Genomic DNA, 22679 nt, shown 5'->3' with positions numbered 1-22679 from the left:
GTCTCAAAAAAAAAAAAAAAAAAACTAAGGAAGCATTTTTTCAATGTGGGGAGATGAAAGTTTCTGACGGCTTTTTTGGGCAGGGGGCGTGGCTTGGGACTGGGAGTAGAAAATCGAGACGGGTGAAGAAGGGACGCGGAACTGAGGACAGGACTGACTGACGTCCGCTTTGGAGACGACTTCTAGAAAATAAGGAGATGCCACCCTGAGGACACGCGCTCCTGCTCCAGGCCCAGGCCCCGCCCCCGTCTGCGGGCGGACTCCCGGCGCCGCCCGGCTCGCGCCTCCGCCCCCGAGCGCCCGGGCGGGCGGAGTGGCGGGGGAGGGGAGGGATGGTCTGGGGGCGGGGGTCCCGATGACGGCATCCGAGCGCGCCGCGCGGGGCTCGGGGCCTGACTGCGCGGCCCGGGACTGCGCTCGCACCCAGGCAGGTGGGTGGGGGCCCGGGGCGGGGTGGCGCGCTCGCTCCCTCGGGGCGCAGGCCTGGGCGTCGTGGCTCCGGGAGCCCGCACGCCTGGGGAGCCCGACCGGGCGGGAGGAGCCGGGTCGCCTTGCTCCCAGCCTCCCGGAGGCCCCTCCGCGACGGGCCGGCGCCCCCTTCCCTGCATCTGGGGCGGAGGCCGGCTCCCGGGCCTGGCCGGGAGGAGCGAGCGCCGCGGCTGCAGGCGCGGTCCCCATTGGTAATCACTTCTTGGAACTTTCCGGGAGCTCTTGTCCCGCGCTCGCCCCTCCGGCGCGGCATCCCCTCCCCGCGGCGCCTGTGGACTCGTCCGGGCGCCTTCGGGGCGCGGAGCGTTGTGCGGCGCCTCTCGGGGCTCGGAAAGCCCCCGGGTGGAGGGGGCGCGAAGGCCCCCGCTGAGCGGTGTGCCCGGGACCCGGCCCCCAGCTGGGCTGAATGACTGAGGGAACGAGCAGGTGCGTGTTGTGAGGGAGGTTAAACGGTGAATAGTGAAGTGCTGGGCTTGGAGGTTGGCGTGAGGAATGCGGTAAGAGGACGGAGGGTGGGGAAAGTTCATTGGATGGAGATTATCCCAGTTTATTGGGCAGCATCGGACCTTGTGCTGGGCGCTGGGGATACAGGGCGAAGGGGACAAAGAGGCTCGCTGCCTTCCAGCTCCTGGTCCAGAAGGTGGAGGCGGACAGCGGGTAACCTGGCAGTTGCACCGGAGTGGTCACAGGGGCAGGGGGCGGCACAGGGGAGTGTGGTGTCGTGGTGGGGCACAGAGCAGAGGAGCCTCCCTGGCTCCCTGAGGAAGGAGGGTCCAGCCTAAGCCCGGAGAGGCGAGGAGGCTTTGGTGACACCGAGCTGTTGCAGGCAGAGAGGTGAGGAAAGGCCTGGGGTGCAGAGGTGAGCAGGCTTGTCTTCTTTTCCCGTTCAGGTTTCGAATCCCAAGGGCAGTGGGGAGCCTTTTTGAGGGGAGGGCTTAATTAAGCAGGGGAGTGACACGATTTCATTTACATTTTTGAAAGATGCCCCTGGCTGCCCTGTGGGAGGGGGCAGGGAGACTGAGACCCGGGGAAGGCTGGTCAAAGTCATCCCTGCACCGTGTCAGTGGCCAGGACCAGGGCTTGGCTGCAGGATGGGGAGCAGCGGTGAGCCAGAGAGATATTTAGGAGATGGAGTTGGCAGGATTTGGCGGTGGCAGCCTGGTCTTGAAGGATCTGCTGACCTTTTTGATGAAGGTGAGGCAGGGAGTGGCAGTTAACCAGTGGGTGTTAGGAAAGGAGTGTCCTGGTGTGGCGTGGCGCTGTGTGTGTTCTTCTGGGAGACCGGGGCACAGGGGCAGGGCGCAGCTGGAACACCAAAGCCCCTGGGTACCAAAGGGAGGAGGCAGGGCCTTATTTGGCCAGTGATGGAGCCATGAAGTGTCACCGTGGAGGACTATATATAGCATGGCCCTTGCAGTGTTTGGGCACCAGGCTGGGCACAGAGGTCGTTCTGAATGTTGACCACCCTCCCCCCATCCCTTCAAGGTCAGGAGCTGCAGGAGCTGCATGATCTGGCTCCAGGTGACCTGCAGGGTGAGTCTAGGCCCTGGAGTGCAGGTGCTGATGACAAGGGCTTCTCCCTCTCCCCACAGGGCCGGAGCAGTGCTCCCTCAGCATGGGGCTGGAGGCCCAGAGGCTGCTGGGGGCGGAGGAGGCCCCTGTGAGAGTGGCCCTGCGAGTCCGCCCACTGCTGCCCAAGGAGCTGCTGCACGGGCATCAGAGCTGCCTGCAGGTGGAGCCGGAGCAGGGCCGGGTCACCCTGGGCCGCGACCGCCACTTTGGCTTCCATGTGGTGCTGGCCGAGAACTCTGGGCAGGAAGCTGTGTACCAGGCCTGTGTACAGCCCCTCCTCGAGGCCTTCTTTGAGGGCTTCAATGCCACTGTCTTTGCCTATGGTCAGACGGGCTCCGGGAAGACGTACACCATGGGGGAGGCCAGTGTGGGTGAGTGACCCTGCTTGTGGCCTTGTGCCCACTTTGAGGGGCCTCTGTTGTCTTCCTGAATTTCCGCCCCTGCCCTCTTGCTGCCAGTCCCTGTTGAAGGTGGGGACGCTGGGGGAGGGAGAGTAGATTTCCCAGACAGATCTGCAGTCCAGTGGGGGACAAGCCACATCAGTGGGCTGGGCAGGGCAGGAAGGAAGGGTTGCTGGAGGTGAGTGGCCTTCTCAGCTCCATAGAGTTGGGGCTATTCTGCCTGGCCCTGGGGATCTTAGGGGAGGAAGGGCACAGCAAGGTGGCGCGTCTCTGGAGGTTGTCAGGATGGCTACTGAGGGTCACGAATTCGTGTTCCGGTTGGAGCAGCTGGGGATGGGGAGTGTTTGTTCCGGAAGCAGCTTGGGCTTCTGCATTGCAGGGTTGCAGGCTGGTTTGGCCAGGCTCTGGGGCAGCGTCTTCAGAAAGATGCCTTGGGCCAGCTGAAGGAACAGCCCCCTTTTGAGTAATACAAACGGCTTTCTCCCAGCTACCGCCCTGTTCCCTTCCAGCTGCTACAAGAGAATTCTGTAGACTGGGGGCCTTATAAACAGAAACTTATTTCTCATACTCTGGAGCCCAGGAAGTCCAAAATCAAGGCACCAGCAGATTCAAGGGCCTGTTTCCTTATAGACAGCCTCCTTCTCTCTCTAAATGCACATGGTGGAAGAGAGAAGGGGTGCCTCCTGGGTCTCTTTTATAAGGACACTGTTCCCATTCATGAGGGCTCCACCCCACATCCTAATCATCTCTCCAAGGCCCCACTTCCAGCACAGTGGGGTGAGGATTTCAGTACTCGAATTTGGGAGAGACATAAACATAGCAGTTACAGAAGTTACTTGTCTAGAAAATTAGGAAAATACAGAAAAACACATGCACGAAATAAAACTTACTTGATAATTGCCTTTCAGAAATCACTTATCCTATTAGCATTCAGTTTCTCTGTGAAAATTATTATACTTTTTAAAAATGGGATTATATTATACCCATTCTTTTGTATCATTCTGTTTTCTTAATATGTCATGAACATTTCTCTGTATCATTACATATTCTTCAGTCTAATTTTTCATGGCTGCCTGGCATTGCATTGTGAATCTAAAGCAGTTTATTTAACCAGATCTCCTGTCAGATCTTAGCCCGGACACTTAGGCTGTTCGCATTTTTTCGAAGCCATGAAAAGAGTGCTCTTCTGCACAGCCTGTGATTACTTGCTCGGGATGAATTTAAGAGGCCCTGTAGATAACTGAGCATGGGCTATGATGACGAACCCCCATCCCAGGCAGTCGTCAGGCCGAGGGCATCTGCTGGCTGTTGGGATGTAGTGAGGGGCGCTTATGTCGTGCAGGGGTTGAATGACTCGTGAGAGTCGCTTCCAACTCTTACCTTCTGGAATTCCACCTGACCACCCTGGAGCGTGGCCTGGCCCAGGCTGCCCATCCCTTCCTGGCCTCTGCTGCTGCTTCCGCATCCCGGAGCCCCATCCTCCAGCTTCGGTGGGGGCCCAGGGGCCTTAGGCCACATCCAGCTGAAGGCAGGAGGCCCCGCGGTGTCTCCCCAGCCTCCCTCCACGAGGATGAGCAGGGCATCATCCCGAGGGCCATGGCCGAGGCCTTCAAGCTCATCGATGAGAACGACCTGCTCGACTGTCTGGTGCACGTGTCCTACCTGGAAGTGTACAAGGAGGAGTTCCGAGACCTGCTTGAGGTGGGCACTGCCAGCCGTGACATCCAGCTTCGGGAAGATGAGCGTGGGAATGTTGGTGAGGAATGCTGGGGTTCTCCCCTGACGGATAGGGCCTCCAGTTTGGGGTGGCTTACCTGCCTGAGAGGGGCACCTCCTCATGGCAGTCCCGAGCCCCGGAAGGTTTTGCTTTAGCTTCCCCCGTCCCCACTGAGTTCAGGACGTACTTCTGTACCCAGAGGGAGAGGCACAGGAGGGGAGGAACAGCCGGTGGAGGGCTAGTGCTGCTCCGCTGCCCTCCTGGCCGGTCAGTCCCGGGCTGCCGGGGGCTCACAGCCTCCCGTGCCCGCAGTGCTGTGTGGGGTGAAGGAGGTGGACGTGGAGGGCCTGGACGAGGTGCTGAGCGTCCTGGAGATGGGCAACGCGGCGCGGCACACGGGGGCCACGCACCTCAACCGCCTGTCCAGCCGCTCGCACACGGTCTTCACCGTGACCCTGGAGCAGCGAGGGCGTGCCCCCAGCCGCCTGCCGCGCCCCGCCGCGGGCCAGCTGCTCGTCTCCAAGTTCCACTTCGTGGACCTGGCGGGCTCAGAGAGGGTGCTCAAGACGGGCAGCACGGGCGAGCGGCTCAAGGAGAGCATCCAGATCAACAGCAGCCTCCTGGCGCTGGGCAACGTCATCAGCCCCCTGGGGGACCCCCAGCGCCGAGGCAGCCACATCCCCTACCGCGACTCTAAGATCACCCGGTGAGCCGCCCCTCGGCTCGTATCTGGCCTGGGATGGGGGTTTAAGCCCCTGAGTGGGGGGTGCGACTCCAGGACACGCCTTCGTCGCAGTCCGAGGGCCCCCGCCCGCAGGGGCCACGCGGAGGAGCCGTGCGGGGTCTGGCCCGCCGGGGCCCCTGACGCCTGGCCCTCGCGCGCAGGATCCTCAAGGACTCGCTGGGCGGGAACGCCAAGACGGTGATGATCGCCTGCGTCAGCCCCTCCTCCTCGGACTTCGATGAGACCCTCAACACCCTCAACTACGCCAGCCGCGCCCAGAACATCCGCAACCGCGCCACGGTCAACTGGCGGCCCGAGGCCGAGCGGGCGCCCGACGAGGCGGCGGCCGGCACACGGGGGCCCCCGCGCCACCGCTCGGAGACGCGCATCATCCACCGCGGCCGGCGCGCCCCGGGCCGCGCTGCCTCCGCCGCCGCGCGCCTGGGCGCCGAGTGCGCGCGCTACCGGGCCTGCACCGACGCCGCCTACAGCCTCCTGCGCGAGCTGCAGGCCGAGCCCGGGCTGCCCGGCGCCGCCGCCCGCAAGGTGCGCGACTGGCTGTGCGCCGTCGAGGGCGAGCGCAGCGCCCTGAGCTCCGCCTCCGGGCCCGACAGTGGCATCGAGAGCGCCTCCGCTGAGGACCAGGCGGCGCAGGGTCCCGGCGGGAGAAAGGTGGCCAAGGGCCGGGTGTGTCCCCGGGGAGGGAGGGAAGGAAGGAAGGAAGAGGGTCTTCAGACAGCTAGCTGTGCCCCTGCACCCTGTCCATTAGCAGGGGCCCACCCTGGCTGACTCTTAGGGGCTCCATCTGTGAAATACAGGTATAACCTCAGCACTTACCTCCTGGGGACGTTGTAGGGCTGAAGGTGTAACAAGTGCCTGGCATCCTGGTGAGGGCTAAGTTGTTCGTACAATAATAATAATAATAATAATAGTGATTGTTATTACTAATAAAAATATGATTAATGATTACAAGAGATGGCCCAAATGGCTTGCAGAGGGGACTTCAGGCCAGGCGGGGTCTGGGGTGCCCTCCCCTCTAGTGGGTCTGGAGCCCTCCTTGCAGGCAGGGCTTGGAACAGCGTAGGCAGGAGGCAGGGCTGGATCAGCGCAGAAAGGGACCTGGTGTCCCAGCTCGCCCTGCCAACCCCTGTCCCTGAAGCCTCTCTCCCTGTCCCATAGGAAGATGAGGGGGTGCAGCAGCTGCTGAGCCTGCAGAGCCAGGTGGCCCGGCTGGAGGAGGAGAACCGTGACTTCCTGGCTGCGCTGGAGGACGCCATGGAGCAGTACAAACTGCAGGTGGGGCCGTCCCTTCCACAGTGCAGGGAGGGCTTCCCAGAGGAGGAGGCAGGGGAAGTCGGAGCTGAGTTTCTCAGGATGAGAGGGAGTTAGCCAGCTTGGGGACACAGTGGGTGCGAGCATGAGCAAAGTGTGGAGATGAGCAACAGAACAATGTGGGTGGGTGCGCGGGACTGCCAACAGGACAGCTTTGCTGGGTGGTGGTGAACATGGGTGGGAGAGGGGGCTGGAGGGGCAGCTGTGAGGGACCTTGGAGCCAGGTGTAACCAGGTTGGCATTGCGCCTGGCGCCCTCTGGTGGCAGTGATTGGAGGTGGCGGGCTGGCATGGTGGGAGTATGACGAGGTGGTGACAGGGTCAGAGCATCCCTGTCCCCAGCATCCACGCGCTCTCAGTGTCTGGACCCTGTCTTGCAGAGTGACCGGCTGCGGGAGCAACAGGAGGAGATGGTGGAGCTGCGGCTGCGGCTAGAGCTGGTGCGGCCTGGCTGGGGAGGCCCAGGGCTCCTGCAGGGCCTGTCCCCCGGGTCCTTTGTACCTCGGCCGCACACAGCCCCCCTGGGGGGTGCACACGCCCATGTCCTGGGCATGGTGCCCCCTGCCTGCCTCCCTGGGGATGAAGGTGGCCTTGAGCAGTGGGGAGAGGTGAGGAGGGGTGAGGCTGGGTGTCTGCTGGCCCTTGTTAGATGGGTCAGGCTGGGGCAGGAACAGGGTGGTGAGGGACACATGTCCCTCTCCGTGCTTTCATGGGTGGGCGATGTGAGGTGCTGCTTTTGGTGTTCTAGGGGAAGGAACACAATTTGGGTGACGCTGCGAGGCCTCTCAGAAGGGTCCAGTGCCATTGGGCATCCCTGGGGGAGGTGGAGATTGCTTGGAGTGAGGTCACAGGGGGTTCTGGCCTCCGGCACCAGATAGAAAGCTTTCACACCTCTGCAGACAGAGGCTCATCACCTCCGAGGCCATCCCCTCTGCCTTTGGGTGCCTCTCTTTGCAAGTTCACTTTTATAGGAGCTGTGGTCTCCTGCTTCTAGTTCTGCCACTCGAAGCCTTTTGGACAAAGGCTACTCCTGCTATGCCTGAAAGCTCTGGGTCACCTAAGCTCTAAAAACCCTTGGCAGAAGTCTCTTGTGCACCTAGTACTGTGGCAGGGAATTGCTGGTGACATAGGACTTGGGTGCAGATGACCCGTGCACGAGTTAGAAAGGGCAGATTGTCACCTGAGGAGTACCAAGCACCATGGGAACAGGAGCAGAGTGGAAGGGGTAGGGGCAGAAGCTCTTGCTCCAGCTTGAGATTAAAAAGGCTTCCTGGAGATGTTGTTGGAGCTAGATCCCGAAGGCACGGCTGGGCTTGAGGCAGAGGCGTGAGGATGGCAGGCAGGGCACGCTGCAGGAGCAGAGACTCGGAATGGGAAATGGCTCACGCCCCTGGCAGGTGACACGTGGCAGGGAGGCAGGAGCTGAGTTGCTGGCTGAGGTGGACAGGCTGGAAAGTGGCTCTTCAGCTGCATCAGCAGAGGAGGACGAGGAGGAGGAGGAGCTGCCCAGGCAGACCTTGCACCTGCGCAGGTGAGTGGGACCTGCTGCCCGACCTGACCAGGGCCTGGGGCGGGGCCGGAGCAGAATGAGGATCCCACCATCTCCTCCCCTGACAGCAGTGGGGAAGCATCTCAGGTCTCAGGGTGCCCTCACCGACATCGCCCTGACCAATTCTTAGGGAGAGCACAGGGGCTTTGGCTCTGAACCGAGAGGTCTCACTGGAGTGGGTTGAAGCAGGGAGGCCCTTGGTGCCCCAGCTGTCTGTCCTGTGCCTCCTAAGCTTTGGCCCTGGACTTTGGCCAGACTGACATCCCAGGTTACATTGACTCGAAGATGGAAGGCCCGGTGGCCTCTCTTCCTCCCTCCAGTGCTAGGAGGTGGCTGGGCTGGGGCAGGAACTGGGGAGGAGTTTAGACTCCTGCTCTGCCCTCCAGAAATGGAATCAGCAACTGGAGCCAGAGGCTGGGGGCCCGCCCAGGGAATCCGCCAGACAGGAAGGGCCCAGAGCTTCGCCTTGAAGAGCTGGATGCGGCTATCCCGGGGCCCAGAGGTAAGCTGGGGATGGGGGAGAGGCGGCCCCCTCACCCCTTCCCCTCTATGGTCCTGGACCGGCCATCCTGGGACAGTCCACTCACCATCCCTGGCAGCCCCTGGCCTGGCCATGCCCCTGCCCTCCATTCCTCTGTCTCCCCCACTGTCAGTTGGGGCGGTGACCTTGACAGCCTGCCTGTTGCAGTGGCTGGTGGGAGCAAGGCCCTGGTTCAGACCCGCCAGGCCCCCGCTGCCACCGCCTCTGAGTGGCGGCTGGCCCAGGCCCAGCAGAAGATCCGGGAGCTGGCCATCAACATCCGCATGAAGGAGGAGCTCATTGGCGAGCTGGTCCGCACAGGTGAGGGTGGGCGTTGCGGTGGGCCTCCCACCTGGGGCGTTCTCATTGATTTCTTCTCCCACGCTGTCTTAGAGAGGGTTCAGCGATGTGGTGGTTAGAAGCAGGGGCCAGATGGCCTAGGCCTGACACCCGGCTCAGCCTCTTCCAGCTGCGCGACCTTGAGCAAGTAGCATAACTCCTCCAGCCCTCAGTGTTTTCATTTCTAAAGTGGGGCTAGTCACCGTACCTGTTTCACAGGGGTGTTGTGAGGGCGAAATGAGTTCATTTAGGTAGTGCTTGGAGTAGCTTACTTGTGGCGGTATCTTATTTATCAAGTGGCTGCTGCATCTGAGGCATCCAGCTGGGTACAGCATCTCTTGGTCTCGGAGCACACGGGGATTATGACCAAGTCATGCTGCGCCTACTACTGGTGATGTGAGTAAAGGAGCAGGGGACAATTTCAGGTGGTGATCAGTTGAGCCTTTTTAACAGTTGTGAATTTGTTTATTACAGAATCCATTATGAAAATTTTGAAACCCACATATGAGAGACTAATACAGTGGTCCCCAGATACCCACCATCCAGACTAAGCAGTTACCAAGATTTCTCCACGTTTTTCTCCTCTCCCTTTTTTCTTGGCTGAAATGTTTTGAAGCAGATCCCAGACGTCATGTCTTTCATCCCTATACTGTCCAGGGAGCCTCTCTAAAAATGTGGATGCTTTCACTGAACTGCGATGCCGTTCGCACATTTCACAAAGCTGATGAGCTCTGAGCGCCCAGGGCGAGCTGGTGTCTTGGTCGTTCAGCAGTGTCTGTCCGCACCCGCTGCTTGCGCCAGGCCCACATACGGTTGTCCCTGGGCGTCCACGGGGGATCGGTTCCAGGACCCCCTGTGATACCAGAATCCTCATGTGCTCACAGTCCCCGATATAAAATGGCGCAGTGTTTGCACACAACCTACACACCTCCTTCTGGATGCTTTCGGTCATCTCTAGACTACTTATAATGCCTGATACAACAAATGCTACATAAATCATTGTTAATCTATATTATTTATGGAATAATGATGAGAAAAGAGTCTGTACATGTTTGATACAGACACAACCATCCATTTTTTTTTTTCAAATATTTTCCATCCGGTTGGTTGAACCCGCGGATGCAGAACCCACAGCCATGGAGGGCTGACCGTATTCGCTTCTGAAATCTGAGGTCTCCCTTCTGTCACCTCTTCACAGTCATCCTTAGAATGTTCCAAACCCCAAACATTTTGAGTTTGTCTGCTTGTTTTCTTGTGGTGTCATTTAACTTGTTCCTTTGTCCTCCACATTTCTTGCAAGTGGAGGTTAGATCTAGATGCTTAATTATATGCAGGTTCAAGTTATGTATTTATTTTAGCATGTATTAGGTAAGAATAAAACTACTGAAGTTGTAATTTCCTTGGGTCACTGCAGTGGATAAGGGTCATTTTGAAAGTGGGTTGGTTTGAAGAAAAATATTTAAGTGAATCATGGTACTGGTGGTACAAAGTTTTGGCAGAATCCATGCAGGTGTCCAAGGGCTGGGAAAGCTCCCAGGGGGATGGACAGGTGGCACTCTGGGTGGAGCACAGCCACCTGTGCTGACCGCCCGCTTTCTCCCAGGGAAGGCGGCGCAGGCCCTGAACCGCCAGCACAGCCAGCGCATCCGGGAGCTGGAGCAGGAGGCGGAGCGGGTGCGGGCCGAGCTGAGCGAAGGCCAGAGGCAGCTGCGGGAGCTGGAGGGCCGGGAGCCCCAGGACGCTGGGGAGCGGTCGCGGCTCCAGGAGTTCCGCAAGAGGGTTGCTGCAGCCCAGAGCCAGGTGCAGGTCAGTGTCGGGGCCTCAGGGTGAAGGGTGTGGGCGGCTCTGGCTTCCCAGGCTGTGGTCCCTGGGACCAGGGCACGTGGGCTCTCAGGCACACGCTCACTGTGGAACCTATGCGTGCTCAGGCCCTTGTGCCCCAGCCCTAGCTCATGGCGCTAACCCCCACCCCACCCCACCCCGGCCTCCTGGGGTGAGGCTGGCATTGTATAGGAGCTGGGGTTCTCAGCTCAGCTTTAAACACAGCAGAAGCAGGGAGGCGGGTACTGCCTGGTGACCACCTGGGAGCCCAGTGAGAGGCTGAGGGGTGGACATCTAAAGAAACCTGCCCTTCAGCATGCAGCCCTCCCCGTCCTGTGTCCACCCAGCCCCTTCCGGCTCGCCACTCTTACCCCTCTGCCCGTCCTGTCTGTCAGTCCGTGGTCCATCTAACCCGTCTGTCTAGCCTTTTGTCAGTGATTGACCAGCTAGCTGTCCACTTACCCATGCGTCCATCCCCCTTCCATGCAGTTCTGCTGATTCGTGCACTATCTGTGTTAGTTTGCTAGGGCTGCCCTTATAAAGTACCAGAGACTGGATGGCTCACACAACAGAAGTTTCGTTTCTTGCAGTTCTGGAGGTGAGGGGTCCAAGATCAGGGTGTCCATGGGTCTGGCTTCTCCTGAGGCCTCTCTCCCTGGCTTGCAGACGGCCACCTTCTTGCCGTGTCCTCACACGGCCTTTCCTCTGCGCTTCCCTGGTGAAGGACACCAGTCCTGTTGGATTAGGGCTCACCCTGATAGCCTCCTCGAACCTTAATCACCTCTTTAAAGACCCTCTTTCCAAATGCAGTCACATTCAGAGGTACGGGGGTTAGGGCTTCCATACAGGAATTTTGGGGTGACACAATTCAGCCCACAACACTGTACCTATTTTTTACCTTTATATGATCCCACCCACCTCTCTATCTTTGCAGCTGTCCATCCACTATCCATTCCTTCTTTTCTCAGTTCTAGTGTCCATGAGACAGTGTAGTGGAATGGTTGAGTGCGGGGCTCTGGAGCCTGACTGCTCAGGTGTGAGTCCCAGCTCGGCCACTTACTGTGTGTGCTTGGTCAAGTTTCCTAACTTCTCTGTGCCTTAGTTTTCTTTTTTTTTTTTGAGACAGTCTCGCTTTTGTTGCCCAGGCTAGAGTGAGTGCCGTGGCGTCAGCCTAGCTCACAGCAACCTCAAACTCCTGGGCTCAAGCGATCCTCCTGCCTCATGTGCCACCATGCCCGGCTAATTTTTTCTATATATTTTTAGTTGTCCAATTAATTTCTTTCCATTTTTAGTAGAGATGGGGTCTCGCTCTTGCTTAGGCTGGTCTTGAACTCCTGACCGTGAGCGATCCTCCTGCCTCGGCTTCCCAGAGTGCTAGGATTACAGGCATGAGCCACCATGCCTGGCCTGTGCCTTAGTTTTCTAATCTGTTAAATAGGAATAACAATAATTATACTTTTTCTTAGGCTTGTTAGGATCATACAGAGCACTTAGTATGGTGTCTGGTGCGTGGTAAATGTCATAGTAGCTACCACTATTAGTATTTCGTTATTATTAGTCTATCATCCACCTACCTGTTTTTCTTTCTGTCTCTTCCTCTGTCCATTCATTTGTCCTTGGGTCCTTCCCACCCTTGTTGAGTGGCGGGGACTGTGCAGGCTCGAGGTGGCCCATGCATGGCCCAGTGGAGACTGTGTGGGTCCCAGGTGCTGAAGGAAAAGAAGCAGGCGACAGAGCGGCTGGTGTCACTGTCGGCCCAGAGCGAGAAGCGGCTCCAGGAGCTGGAGAGGAACGTGCAGCTCATGCGGCAGCAGCAGGGGCAGCTGCAGAGGCGGCTTCGGGAGGAAACAGAGCAGAAGCGGCGCCTAGAGACGGAGATGAACAAGCGGCAGCACCGCGTCAAGGTCAGGCTCATGGCGGGGCGGGGCGCCCTCTGTCCAGACCAGGAGGCCGAGCTCGGGCCTCGGCCCAGGGAGCCCTGGCAGGGTCCTCCAGTCACAGCCATGTGGTCTTATAAAACATGTCACTTAGCCTCTCTGAGTTTGTTTTTCCGTCTGGAAATGGAGTGTTATTGGAAACTCAAGGCTAAGGTGAAACTTCAGTGAGTTGAAGTATATAGGTGACTGGTATCTCGTAGGGACAAGACAAGTATTTGCATCTGTTTCCTGGTCCCCAGATAGACGTGGGGCAGGGTGAATGGGGGGCACGATTCATAGGGCTGTCTCAGGACTGGGCGGGCCCTCCTGCGGGCTTTGGGATCACTGGCGGCTCTGGTAAGGTGCTGGCACCATAAACAGCCACGCTCACGAGCTTCCTCACCCAGGAGCTGGAGCTGAAGCATGAACAGCAGCAAAAGATCCTGAAAATCAAGACAGAAGAGATCGCGGCATTCCAGAGGAAGCGGCGCAGCGGCAGCAACGGCTCTGTGGTCAGCCTGGAGCAGCAGCAGGTGGGACTGGGCTGCGCCCGCACCGCCCAGAGCTCCTGTAGCCTGGCTGGGCTGCCCTGGCCACTTGCTAGGGTCCCCTGGGGGCTGGCTGGTGGGCACACCATTCTCCCCAGTAGACCTTGGGTGGCGGCTCACACAGCCATAGGTGGGCACTGAGTGGCCTCCCTACTCTCCTCAGAAGATCGAGGAGCAGAAGAAGTGGCTGGACCAGGAGATGGAGAAGGTGCTGCAGCAGCGGCGGGCGCTGGAGGAGCTGGGGGAGGAGCTGCACAAGCGGGAGGCCATCCTGGCCAAGAAGGAGGCCCTGATGCAGGAGAAGACGGGGCTGGAGAGCAAGCGCCTGCGGTCCAGCCAGGTGAGGCTCTAATAGGTGACGTCCCTGCAGGTGAGGTCTAGACAGGTGAAGTTCTTCTAGATGATGTCTCTGCCAGGTAAGTTCCAGACAGGTGAAGCTCTGTCCTCCTGGGTTATATCCTGTGGATCCTCAAGATCTCTAGGCTTTAGGATGTTCATGACACAGGTACTGACGTGTGGGTAGGGGAATCTCTCCAAGTACCCGCCCTACAATTCATTTCACTCATTAGCCAGCTGCCTGGGGCCTATGCAGGAAGAATGAGGACGAGCAGGTATAGGAAGGCGGTATGGCCAAATAGAAAGCCACTTCTGCACCCGGCATCATCACTCCCTCTTGAGTAGGAAGGTCAGCTCCAGGGCCATGGTTTCCTCTTCCATCAAGTGTTGCCATGGTGATTAGGGCGGGGGGGGGGTCATCAAACAAAAATGCAGAGCCTGTTCCAGTAGAGGTGCTGGCTGGATTCCCAAGGGGTTCCAGAGCCAGAGGCCAGGACCCTGTTCCTGCCATCACGGAGCACTCTGAAGTCCAAGAGGGCTGAGGGTGCTGCTGCATGGTCCCTAACCTCCCTTGGGCCTTAGAGCCCTCACTTCCTCTTCATTCAGCTCCAGGAAAGGCCGGGGATTGGCCACCGATTTCCATAATTCTGTCACTTTCCAGTCGGTCTTCTCAGCAATAGGCCACCCCCGTCCCCTTTGCCCATGTCATCCCTCGTTGCCGGGAGGGCCTCTTCCCTCTGCTTGTACGGATCCCCCTCTGGCCATCTCTGGGGCTTTTGGCCCTGACTCCCTGAGTTTCTGTGAACTAAGACTCAGGCCTCCCGCTGGGCAGAACATCCGGATTGTAGGTTTCCCGAGGGAAGAACCCACATCCTCCTTAGCACCAGTGGCCAGGCTGGCCCTTTCTGTCAGCACTGTGAGGGTGGCGCCTGCTCCTTGCCCAATCCCTGGTGGTCCTGCCTGCAGGCCCTCAACGAGGACATCGTGCGAGTGTCCAGCCGGCTGGAGCACCTGGAGAAGGAGCTCTCCGAGAAGAGCGGGCAGCTGCGGCAGGGCAGTGCCCAGAGCCAGCAGCAGATCCGCGGGGAGATCGACAGCCTGCGCCAGGAGAAGGACTCGCTGCTGAAGCAGCGCCTGGAGATCGACAGCAAGCTGAAGCAGGGCAGCCTGCTGTCGCCTGAGGTGCGCCCTGTGGGTGGCCCGGCAGCTCGGCCCTTCTGCTTGGCTCTCCGCTGCTGTGGTCCGGCTGTCTGTGGCCCCCTCAGCTGCCGGCTCTGGCCCTGAGTGGGTGCTGCCTTGCTGCTTGTGCATAAGTCCCGCTGTGTGTTAGGCCCTGCAAGGTGGGGTGGGGGCTGGCGAGGGCTGGCCTGGCCCTTCTGCCCGCTGCTTGAGCCCCCTAGTTTGGGACATGGGCCCAGCCACGTGACCTTCCAGCTGGAACCTGCACTCCTTCAGTCGTGTGCTCGTTGGAACACGTGCTTGAGCATCTCAACTCCCCGCGGGGGCTTGGGTGTCGGGCGTCAGGTGCGTGTTCAGCCCACCTCGGCCGCACGCTTGTGTTCCCTGAGCAGAGGAGTCCTCCGTGAACACAGTCATGCGCTGCGTGGCAAAGTTTCAGTAAATGAGGGACCACATATATGATGGTGGTCCCATAAGATACTGCATTTTCACTGTCCCTTTTCTGTGTTTAGATACACAGATACATGCCATTGTGTCACAGTTGCCTACAGCATTCACGGTAACACGCTGTCCAGGTTTGTAGCCTCGGAGCAGTGGGCTGTCCCAGATGGTCTGGGTGCGTAGCAGGCTGCACCATCTAGGTCTGTGCAAGTACACGCTATGATTTGCACAAAATGGCGAAACTGCCTAACGGCGCGTTTCTCAGAGTGTATCCCCGTTGTTAAGTGACGCTTGACTGTATAAACTTACCCAGAAGACCTTATGGTGCCTCTGTGGGAATCCCAACCATGCCTTTTGTTCCACATTGGGTGTTCTGAGCTTCCCGAGTGTAGATCACTCAAGAGGGCATGTGCATGCACTTGAGCAAGCAGCCTCTTGGCTGTGCCCACCCTCTTCCCCTGGTCAAGGCTGTGACAGCAGGGGACACCTCTCTCTCGATGTGCTGACTCTGCTCTCAGGATGAGGGGACACTTAAGGCTAAGTGTTGACTGTCACGTGTCTGCCCAGGACTTTGCTGTTCAGAGAGTGGGTGCTCTGAGGCGTAGGAAGCCCAGTACACCCCCTCCATACGTGCCTGTCCCTGCAGGAGGAGCGGACACTGTTCCAGTTGGATGAGGCCATTGAGGCCCTAGACGCTGCCATCGAGTACAAGAACGAAGCCATCACGTGCCGCCAGCGGGTGCTTCGGGCCTCAGCCTCGTTGCTGTCCCAGTGTGAGATGAACCTCATGGCCAAGCTCAGCTACCTCTCATCCTCGGAGACCAGAGCCCTGCTCTGCAAGTATTTCGACAAGGTGGGTCACTGGCCCACAAACCCCCTGCCTCCTCCTCCTGCACCTCATGTGGGGATGCTGGATAGCAACTTCTTAGCGAATGTCCCATTTCCTCCCAGATAGGGGAACAGAATCAGGACCAGCTTGTCTCTGGGGCTCCGGAGCGTCTGCCGACTCTCCTCTTTAAAGCCTGTTTTCCTTAGTGAAACTAAGACCCGATCTTCTCCACCCCTCTTCTGGTCTGATTGGCTAAATTCAGGGTGGCCCTTGGGCAGATCAGTGGTTCTCAACAGGGGATGGTTTGCCCCCGGGGGTACATTTGGCCATGTCTGGAGATACTTTTGGTTTTCAGTGGTGGGGGTGGAGGCCAGGGATGCTACTAAACATCCTGAAACGCACAGGTCAGGCTGCCACAACCAAGAATTATCTGGCCTGAAATGTCCCTAGTGCTGAGGTTGGCCCAGATGAAATTCCACAGCCTGAGGCTCTGCCCAGCAGCTCAGTGGTGTGGGGCTAGGAAAGGGTTTGCAGCAGAGATGGCAGATAAGTTCCATCTTGAGAGCCAGCTCTGATCGTTTGCAAATGGTCACTGGACACTGCCGAGAAGGCATCTGAGGCCAAGTCTTAGCTCAGCAGGAAAGACCCCGGTGATTTCTTAGTGACGTGGCAAGTCTGTCAATACTTGCTGTCCCTGGTCGAAGATGACCTGGGTGGAAGGGGGCTGAGCCTGGCTGGGTCTCGGGACAGGTGGTGACGCTCCGAGAGGAGCAGCACCAGCAGCAGATCGCCTTCTCGGAGCTGGAGATGCAGCTGGAGGAGCAGCAGAGGCTGGTGTACTGGCTGGAGGTGGCCCTGGAGCGGCAGCGCCTGGAGATGGACCGCCAGCTGACCCTGCAGCAGAAGGAGCACGAGCAGAACATCCAGCTGCTGCTCCAGCAGAGTCGCGGTGAGGCAGCCCTGGCCCACCGCTCGCAGGCCCCGCCGCCCGCAGCCCCTCACCACTCACCTCTGCTCACCTCGCTCTCCTCCGCCTTTCCCTCTAGACCACCTCGGGGAGGGGTTGGCGGACAGCAGGAGACAATATGAGGCCCGGATTCAAGCTCTGGAGAAGGAACTGGGCCGCCACATGTGGATAAACCAGGAACTAAAGCAGAAGCTCAGTGCTGTGACTGCTGCAGGCCAGAGCAGGGGTAACTTCTACCTGCTGTCTTCATGCCTTCCTGGCCCTGCTTGCTCTGAAGTCAGGCCCATTCCTTTGTTCTGAGGACAGCTTAGAAACCACCCTCACTTGGGCTTCGGGGCTCATGTCACAGGTTGCTTATTGTGCTGGGGCATTGGGAAGCTAGGACTTTGGAAGGTCTTGCCACCTCCATTTCTGACGAGGATGTGTCATTCTCCGTGACAGGTGGGGAGAAGAGGAGCCTGTGCATGGACAGCAGACAAGCCCCTGGGAGTGAAGAGGAGTTGCACCTGGCTCCCGAGCTTCTCTGGCTGTCCCCCCTTGCTGAGGGGGCCCCCCGCTCCCGGGAGGAGATGCGGGACTTGGTCCACGCTCCATTACCCGTGACCTGGAAACGCTCGAGCCTCAGCGGCGAAGAGCAGGGCTCCCCGGAGGAGCTGAGGCAGCGGGAGGCGGCTGAGGCCCCGCCGGGGCGCGTGCTGCCTGCGGGCGAGGCGGGCCTGCCCTGGAACTTTGGGCCTCTGCCCAAGCCGCGGCGGGAGCTACGAAGAGCCAGCCCAGGGATGATTGACGTCCGGAGAAACCCCCTGTAGGCCCTTGGGGCAGACCCCGATCCTGCTGAAAGGTGCAGTTGCTTGTTTTGCTTCTGTGAAGGACGGTCTTTACCTCGCACCCTAAATGTGGGTCCTCAGCTTCACGCTAAGTGGAGCCAACAAATTTGGGCCACAGCCCAATAGAACTGGACTTTCATTTTAAACAATAATATGCAAATTCCTACCACTCACTTCCTTTAAGCTGCGGTACCTGATCGCCATCTTTTGGCTTGTGCAAGAGTTTCAGGACAATTCTTGTCTCAGGCAGGCCTAAGTGTGTGCCCATAGTTCTGGGGTGCAGCCAAGTCTTGTCACAAAATGGTCAGTGGCAACAGAGTTGTGGTTTAAATGGTCTAATGTATAAAGGGGGAACTGGGAAACTTCTTAGTACATTTTTATAATCTTAAAAAAACATTTAATAATAAACAATAATCTCTGAAGGGAGAAACGGGAGTTTCCACTTAGAGTTTGGTTTACACGACAATAGGAGGAATCAGATTTGGGAACACAAAAGGCTTGAACCCTTTTGGGAGAGAGCCCTGGCCTCTCTGTGGGGTGCTCCAGGTAGATGCCAGGAGCCAGCTCTCCCCACAAACGGGCAAGGCCTGGGCCATGAACAGGCTGACTCTCAGGGCAGACCTTGAAATGTGGCTGCTCCAGAAAATACTAGAGCTGGGCCAGGGTCACTTAGGCTCAGGCTGGAACATGGAACGAATGGACGGAATGCCGAGTCGCCAGGACGATTTTATTGTTGCGCGGGGAATGCAGAAAGGTACTGCAGCCTTCAGTCTCCTGTACGGGGCTTCACAGTTTACAAAACACTGCCCACGTTGTCGTGTCCCAGCCTTACAGCAGCCTCTTGAGGGACCCCAAGGCAGGGCCCCGTCTCCATTTTCACAAGCAAGGCGCAGAGCAGCCCTCTGACTTGCCAGGTCACGGCTGGGGCGGGGCTGGAATGGGATTCTAGTCTTGCGATTCCTTGTCTGGTTCCCTGACGCCCAGGGCTGCCTGGGTTACGGCACCAGCTTCACTGCCCTCCGCCCCACCTCCCCAGCCTCCCCACGACAAGGGGCAGGGCCTGGGGTGGACGGACGCCATGAAGGGAATTGGAAACCCTAAGACATCTAGTGGGGATCTGAAAGCTGACCACGGTAAAAGAGGCTTGAGACCAGGCCCCCAATTTACTTATGCCCATGGAGTCCTGTGATGTCACCTTCCTCTTTCGAGCTCAGTCGTGTTTGTAGTTGTAAGTCCTCCAATCGGGTTCCATCCTGACTAGCTGATGAGCTTCTTCCGTGAGTAAGTTCTGCTGATGGGGCGTCTCCTGGAGAGTGCTCGGCTGAAAGGAGATTCTTCTGCGGCGGAGGGAAACACATCCCTCTCTTCATCTAGAAAAAGGCAGAGAAAGACTCAGTGTGCAGAAGTAACTGAGCACCGAACAAAAAAAATGGGCTTAAACCGCAGAGGGTTACACACAAAAACGGACTTAAGAAAATCAGCGCTGCTTGGAGGTTCTCTCGTCCTGCAGCAATGTTACCCACACTTCTTACAAGGCCCTCTGCCCTCAACAGTTATGCCTGAGCCGATGGGAAGCAACTGTAAAAATGGAAAGTGCCTATAGTCTGGATTCCCCCAGTCCGATAGTGTACATTCTATCAGCTCTCAGATCTGTGGGCTTATGCTATTTTGCATGATTTCATCCTAGTTTTGAGGGAAGAGAACCACCTTCTACACTCCCTTTCAGTTCTAACAGTGCAGTCAATAGGCCAGATCCTGTTCTTGCAGATGGCGTCACGGAAGGCGAGTCCTAGAGTCTGAGGGCTGGTCGCACTACAGTCACCATGCCGCATGTACAGAAAACACGGGAGAAACCCGCTGCGGGGACCTGGCTCAAACACACTATCATTTGTGCTGCTCAGAACACCTTCCTGTGCAGGTTCTAAGTGAGCAGTTTATTGCAGTATGCCCACTGCTGTTACCATCTTCAGGAAGACTGAAGATTTTAAGATTTTCTAGTAGGATTTTGAGGGGGTTTCTATTCAGATGTACAGTTTGCACACTCCACAGATGTGGAGTTTCTCTGGGAAGGACACATGCCACTGCAGGCACAAAATCCTCTATCCCATATTTGGCATTCCCCAAGGCTCCTCCAAAATTGAGTTGCCTGGCAACCCTGAGTGAACTTAGGAGCGTCACCCACAGGACAGGAGCTTGATCCTGGACCTCTAGCAAACAAATTACCTCTGTGGTCTTTGCACTGAGAGGAAGATGTCCTCCCCTGGAACAGCAGTGGAGACTGGGTCAGAGCCTGGAGACCGCTGGCAGAGAGGCAGGTCCGCGGGGCACAGCCGGGAGGTGGGGTGGAGCCTAAAGAGATCCCACAGGGTCAGTGCAGCCCCACGGAGTCCCCAACAAGGAAGCCCCGGCCTTCCTAAGAAGAAACTGCAAATGCCTCCTCACCAAAAACCCAGCCCAACAGAAACCATGGCAGGTGGGTTTCAAAAACAAACTCACCAGAAACAAACACCTCATCGTCTCCTGTGGAGGGGAGCTGTTGCATACTTGAACTTGGAGACCTCCCTTCACTCTTACTAACTTCTGAGTCTTCTCTCAGGTTGTCACACACTCTTTTGGCTCCATACTCAGCTTCTTCCTTGGCAGATAGGAGTCTCTTCCTGGAACTCAACCCGAACTGCCCCCATGAGGTGGCGTCCCCAGCCTTAGGCACACCGTTCCTGGGGGGCGATTGGTCTGGCAGCTGACACACCCCCTCGAGCTCGAAATCCTCCAAGATGGGAGGCTCGTGGATGCTGACTTCAAGGCCTCGCTCCTTTCCCTCAGGCTCCAGCAACCACAGGCTCCCAGAAAGGTCTGTACTGACCTCGCCTCTTCCAGCAGAGGGGCCGGCGCTGCAGTCCACCGCCCTCTTCCTCCTGGGCCAGTCTTTAATTGTGTCAGGAGTTGCCTTCCCACTGTGCTTGGGGGATGGTGTCCAAGGAACCCCACCATCTGTTTGAAAGGGAGAGGGGGTACTAGAGGGGCAGCGGGTGGGGGTACAAGACTGGCAGATGTAGGTTTGCCCCCCACTCTTGCCAGGTGTGCTGTGGGAGGGGCGGAGGCAGGGGGGTGACACGTAGGTGGGTTCGGGTTTGCCTGAGGCCCTGCTGCCCCTGGGCATGCTGAGACCTAGGCAGAAGCTCTCCTCCCCCAGACAGCTTTCCTCCTTTCTTAGGTGCTTGGCTTCTAACAAAGAGCTGGGGTCTATCTTTTTAATCCGAAGCTTGGGAAGGCCAGAAGCTTGCATCTCCAGCTCAACCTCGTAGGTCTGTAAGCTGGCAGAGGCTTTGGAATGCCACGCTGGTGCCTGCGGGTTCTCCAGCTGTGCTGCAGCCTGGCGCTGCCTTCTGTCTGCAGTACAGCGCAGGTCGTAGGAGGGCGTCAGAGGAGAGCCAGGCCCAGAGGAAGGAGGAGAGGGAGGAATCCCAGCATGAGACACAGAAGGCTTCTCATCAACAGCCACTGTCCTTAGCCCCTCACCTTCTTCCACTGGTGAGATGTTACCTTTCAAGTTATCACTGCCATTTTGTTCAGCTTCATCGAGAAGAGTGAGATACTCTGTGTCACTTGTAATGAGCAAAGGAGAGGACACATGCCAGTCATTCCCAAAACCAGTACCTGGGTGGCTCCGTCTTTCAGGAGGAGACCGAGGAGATAGGCTTACCCCCTTCTGGTCCTTTCTAGAGTCTGTGGTGGAGACGGGGCTGTCAGTTGCACCAAGCCCAGGAGCAGCAGAGGTGTCAGGCGGGCATTCCCGGAAGCTCCTCTCAGGATTAGAGGTCTTTCTCCACCGTTTCCCAGTTTTGGAAGGGGGTGGTGGGGGGACTGTATCAGATGTAGCTATCTGTGAGATTGTCGGGGGAGATAAGGGAACAAGACCGGAGAGAGATGTGGCTACACTGGATGACATCCAGGGCTCTTTCCAATCCAGTTCTCCAGGGGGAGAAGACTCTAGCAAAGGTTTCCTAAAGGGACTCTTGGAAATATCACATAAAAGAGAGGTATGTAGTTTCTCTGGAGTAACAGGTGGGGAAGAAATCACAGCTGTATTCCCTAGTCTCTTTGGGGTTTTGACAGCTTCGTCCTTTAGTGTCTGGGCTGGTGCCTCTGCCTCGGAAGCTCCAGGCACATGAGGCTTCTGGTGTTTTTGATTCTGAGGTGTTGCCGGGAAGGCTGCTGCTCCCGGAGATGTTCTGAGAGAGTAGCTGACGGGAGTCAGACACTCATACCTGGGCGGGGAAGTTGATGGGGCTGGGGATACTGGACAGGAGGGGCTTTCTAGACCAGAACTCACTGAATGTGGCCAAGTACAATTCAGCAAACGCCCAGGTGGCTGAGTGCCTTGCCTTTTGGGAGTTCCTGGTATCTCTGCTTCAAGAGAGGCACCTTCTTCTGCCAGGGAATATCCTTTTTGAGGAGTGATTTTTGAATCCAATGGTAAGTCACAGCCATGTAAGGAGGAGTTTTTTAAGGCCTCTTTAAAAATTGCCGGCTTTGCAGGTGTCATTTCTGCAGGGGATTTTTGCAGCCTTTCTGGAGTGTACGATGGAGTTTGTGGTGTATGAGGGAACCTCTTTGGTGTAGTTTTAGGAAAGGTTGGAGATTTATGGTAATTCTTCTTGGGAGTCTGAAAAGAAAAATGTTTATTTCCGTGTTTGAATATTATAACCCATATTCTCTGAAAAGCATTTCAGTAATCTCTAAGACAATTAGAAAAGCAAATGGGAGATTTATATTCAGCCAAAGGAATGATCTAAAGTTGGAAATTGCAAACAGGGATCCATTTCCCTCTCTATAACATGACTCGGATTTTACTTGTCTACTTTTTCTAGGACCAAACACTGTATCCAATTTTAGTTTGTTCCCCTAAGAACAAATAATTGTAATAATTTGCATACTACAACTAAACCATGCTTTGCCTCTAACTGAATGATTCTGCCACCTGCAGCTGTCTACCAGGTCTTCCCTCTCTTCAAACCAGACAGCTGTTTCCAACCTCTGCCCAACACGGCTTCCAGGAGCCACCTTATCTGCTGTTCACCTTCACTCAGCATGTGCTCACTGAACACCTACTATGTGCCAGGCACAGTGTATGGGGGGAGGGGGGTATATACGGATGGAACATACAGATATA

The 22679-nt window shown here is 57.3% G+C and overlaps 2 protein-coding genes across 2 annotated transcripts in view; one reads left to right on the top strand and one right to left on the bottom strand.

Moving 5' to 3' along the window:
- Window positions 1-2104: 2104 nt before the first annotated feature.
- Window positions 2105-17581, top strand: KIF7 (kinesin family member 7). Its single transcript, XM_012643710.1, has 18 exons — window positions 2105-2432; window positions 4018-4218; window positions 4492-4885; window positions 5065-5575; window positions 6083-6199; window positions 6615-6842; window positions 7632-7765; window positions 8170-8285; window positions 8472-8624; window positions 10246-10448; window positions 12170-12367; window positions 12787-12912; window positions 13091-13267; window positions 14230-14445; window positions 15530-15736; window positions 16463-16661; window positions 16759-16905; window positions 17121-17581. The coding sequence occupies exons 1-18, from the start codon at window positions 2105-2107 to the stop codon at window positions 17486-17488; spliced, it is 4023 nt and encodes a 1340-aa protein (XP_012499164.1). The 3' UTR covers window positions 17489-17581.
- Window positions 17582-18763: 1182 nt separating this feature from the next.
- TICRR (TOPBP1-interacting checkpoint and replication regulator) overlaps window positions 18764-22679 on the bottom strand; it is a 49089-nt gene continuing 45173 nt past the window's right edge. Inside the window, exons 20-22 of the mRNA XM_012643682.1 lie at window positions 20003-22172; window positions 19730-19855; window positions 18764-18876 (exon numbers count right to left, since the gene is read on the bottom strand). Coding sequence (XP_012499136.1) covers window positions 18764-18876; window positions 19730-19855; window positions 20003-22172 — 2409 coding nt within the window. The remainder of the gene's footprint in view (window positions 18877-19729; window positions 19856-20002; window positions 22173-22679) is intronic.

The sequence above is a fragment of the Propithecus coquereli genome, unplaced genomic scaffold (genome assembly GCF_000956105.1).
Source record: "Propithecus coquereli isolate 6110/MARCELLA unplaced genomic scaffold, Pcoq_1.0 Scaffold20, whole genome shotgun sequence".
Taxonomy (NCBI): domain Eukaryota; kingdom Metazoa; phylum Chordata; class Mammalia; order Primates; family Indriidae; genus Propithecus; species Propithecus coquereli.
Note: the sequence above shows the minus strand (reverse complement) of the source record. Positions and strands in the feature narration are given on the sequence as shown.

Bases quoted from the DNA above. Each gene is read 5' to 3' on its own strand.
- KIF7 (XM_012643710.1), top strand. From the start codon at position 2,105: ATGGGGCTGGAGGCCCAGAGGCTGCTGGGGGCGGAGGAGGCCCCTGTG. The intron at 7,766-8,169 runs GTGAGTGGGACC...TCTGCCCTCCAG, and splicing joins CAGACCTTGCACCTGCGCAG to AAATGGAATCAGCAACTGGA. The intron at 14,446-15,529 runs GTGCGCCCTGTG...CTGTCCCTGCAG, and splicing joins GCAGCCTGCTGTCGCCTGAG to GAGGAGCGGACACTGTTCCA.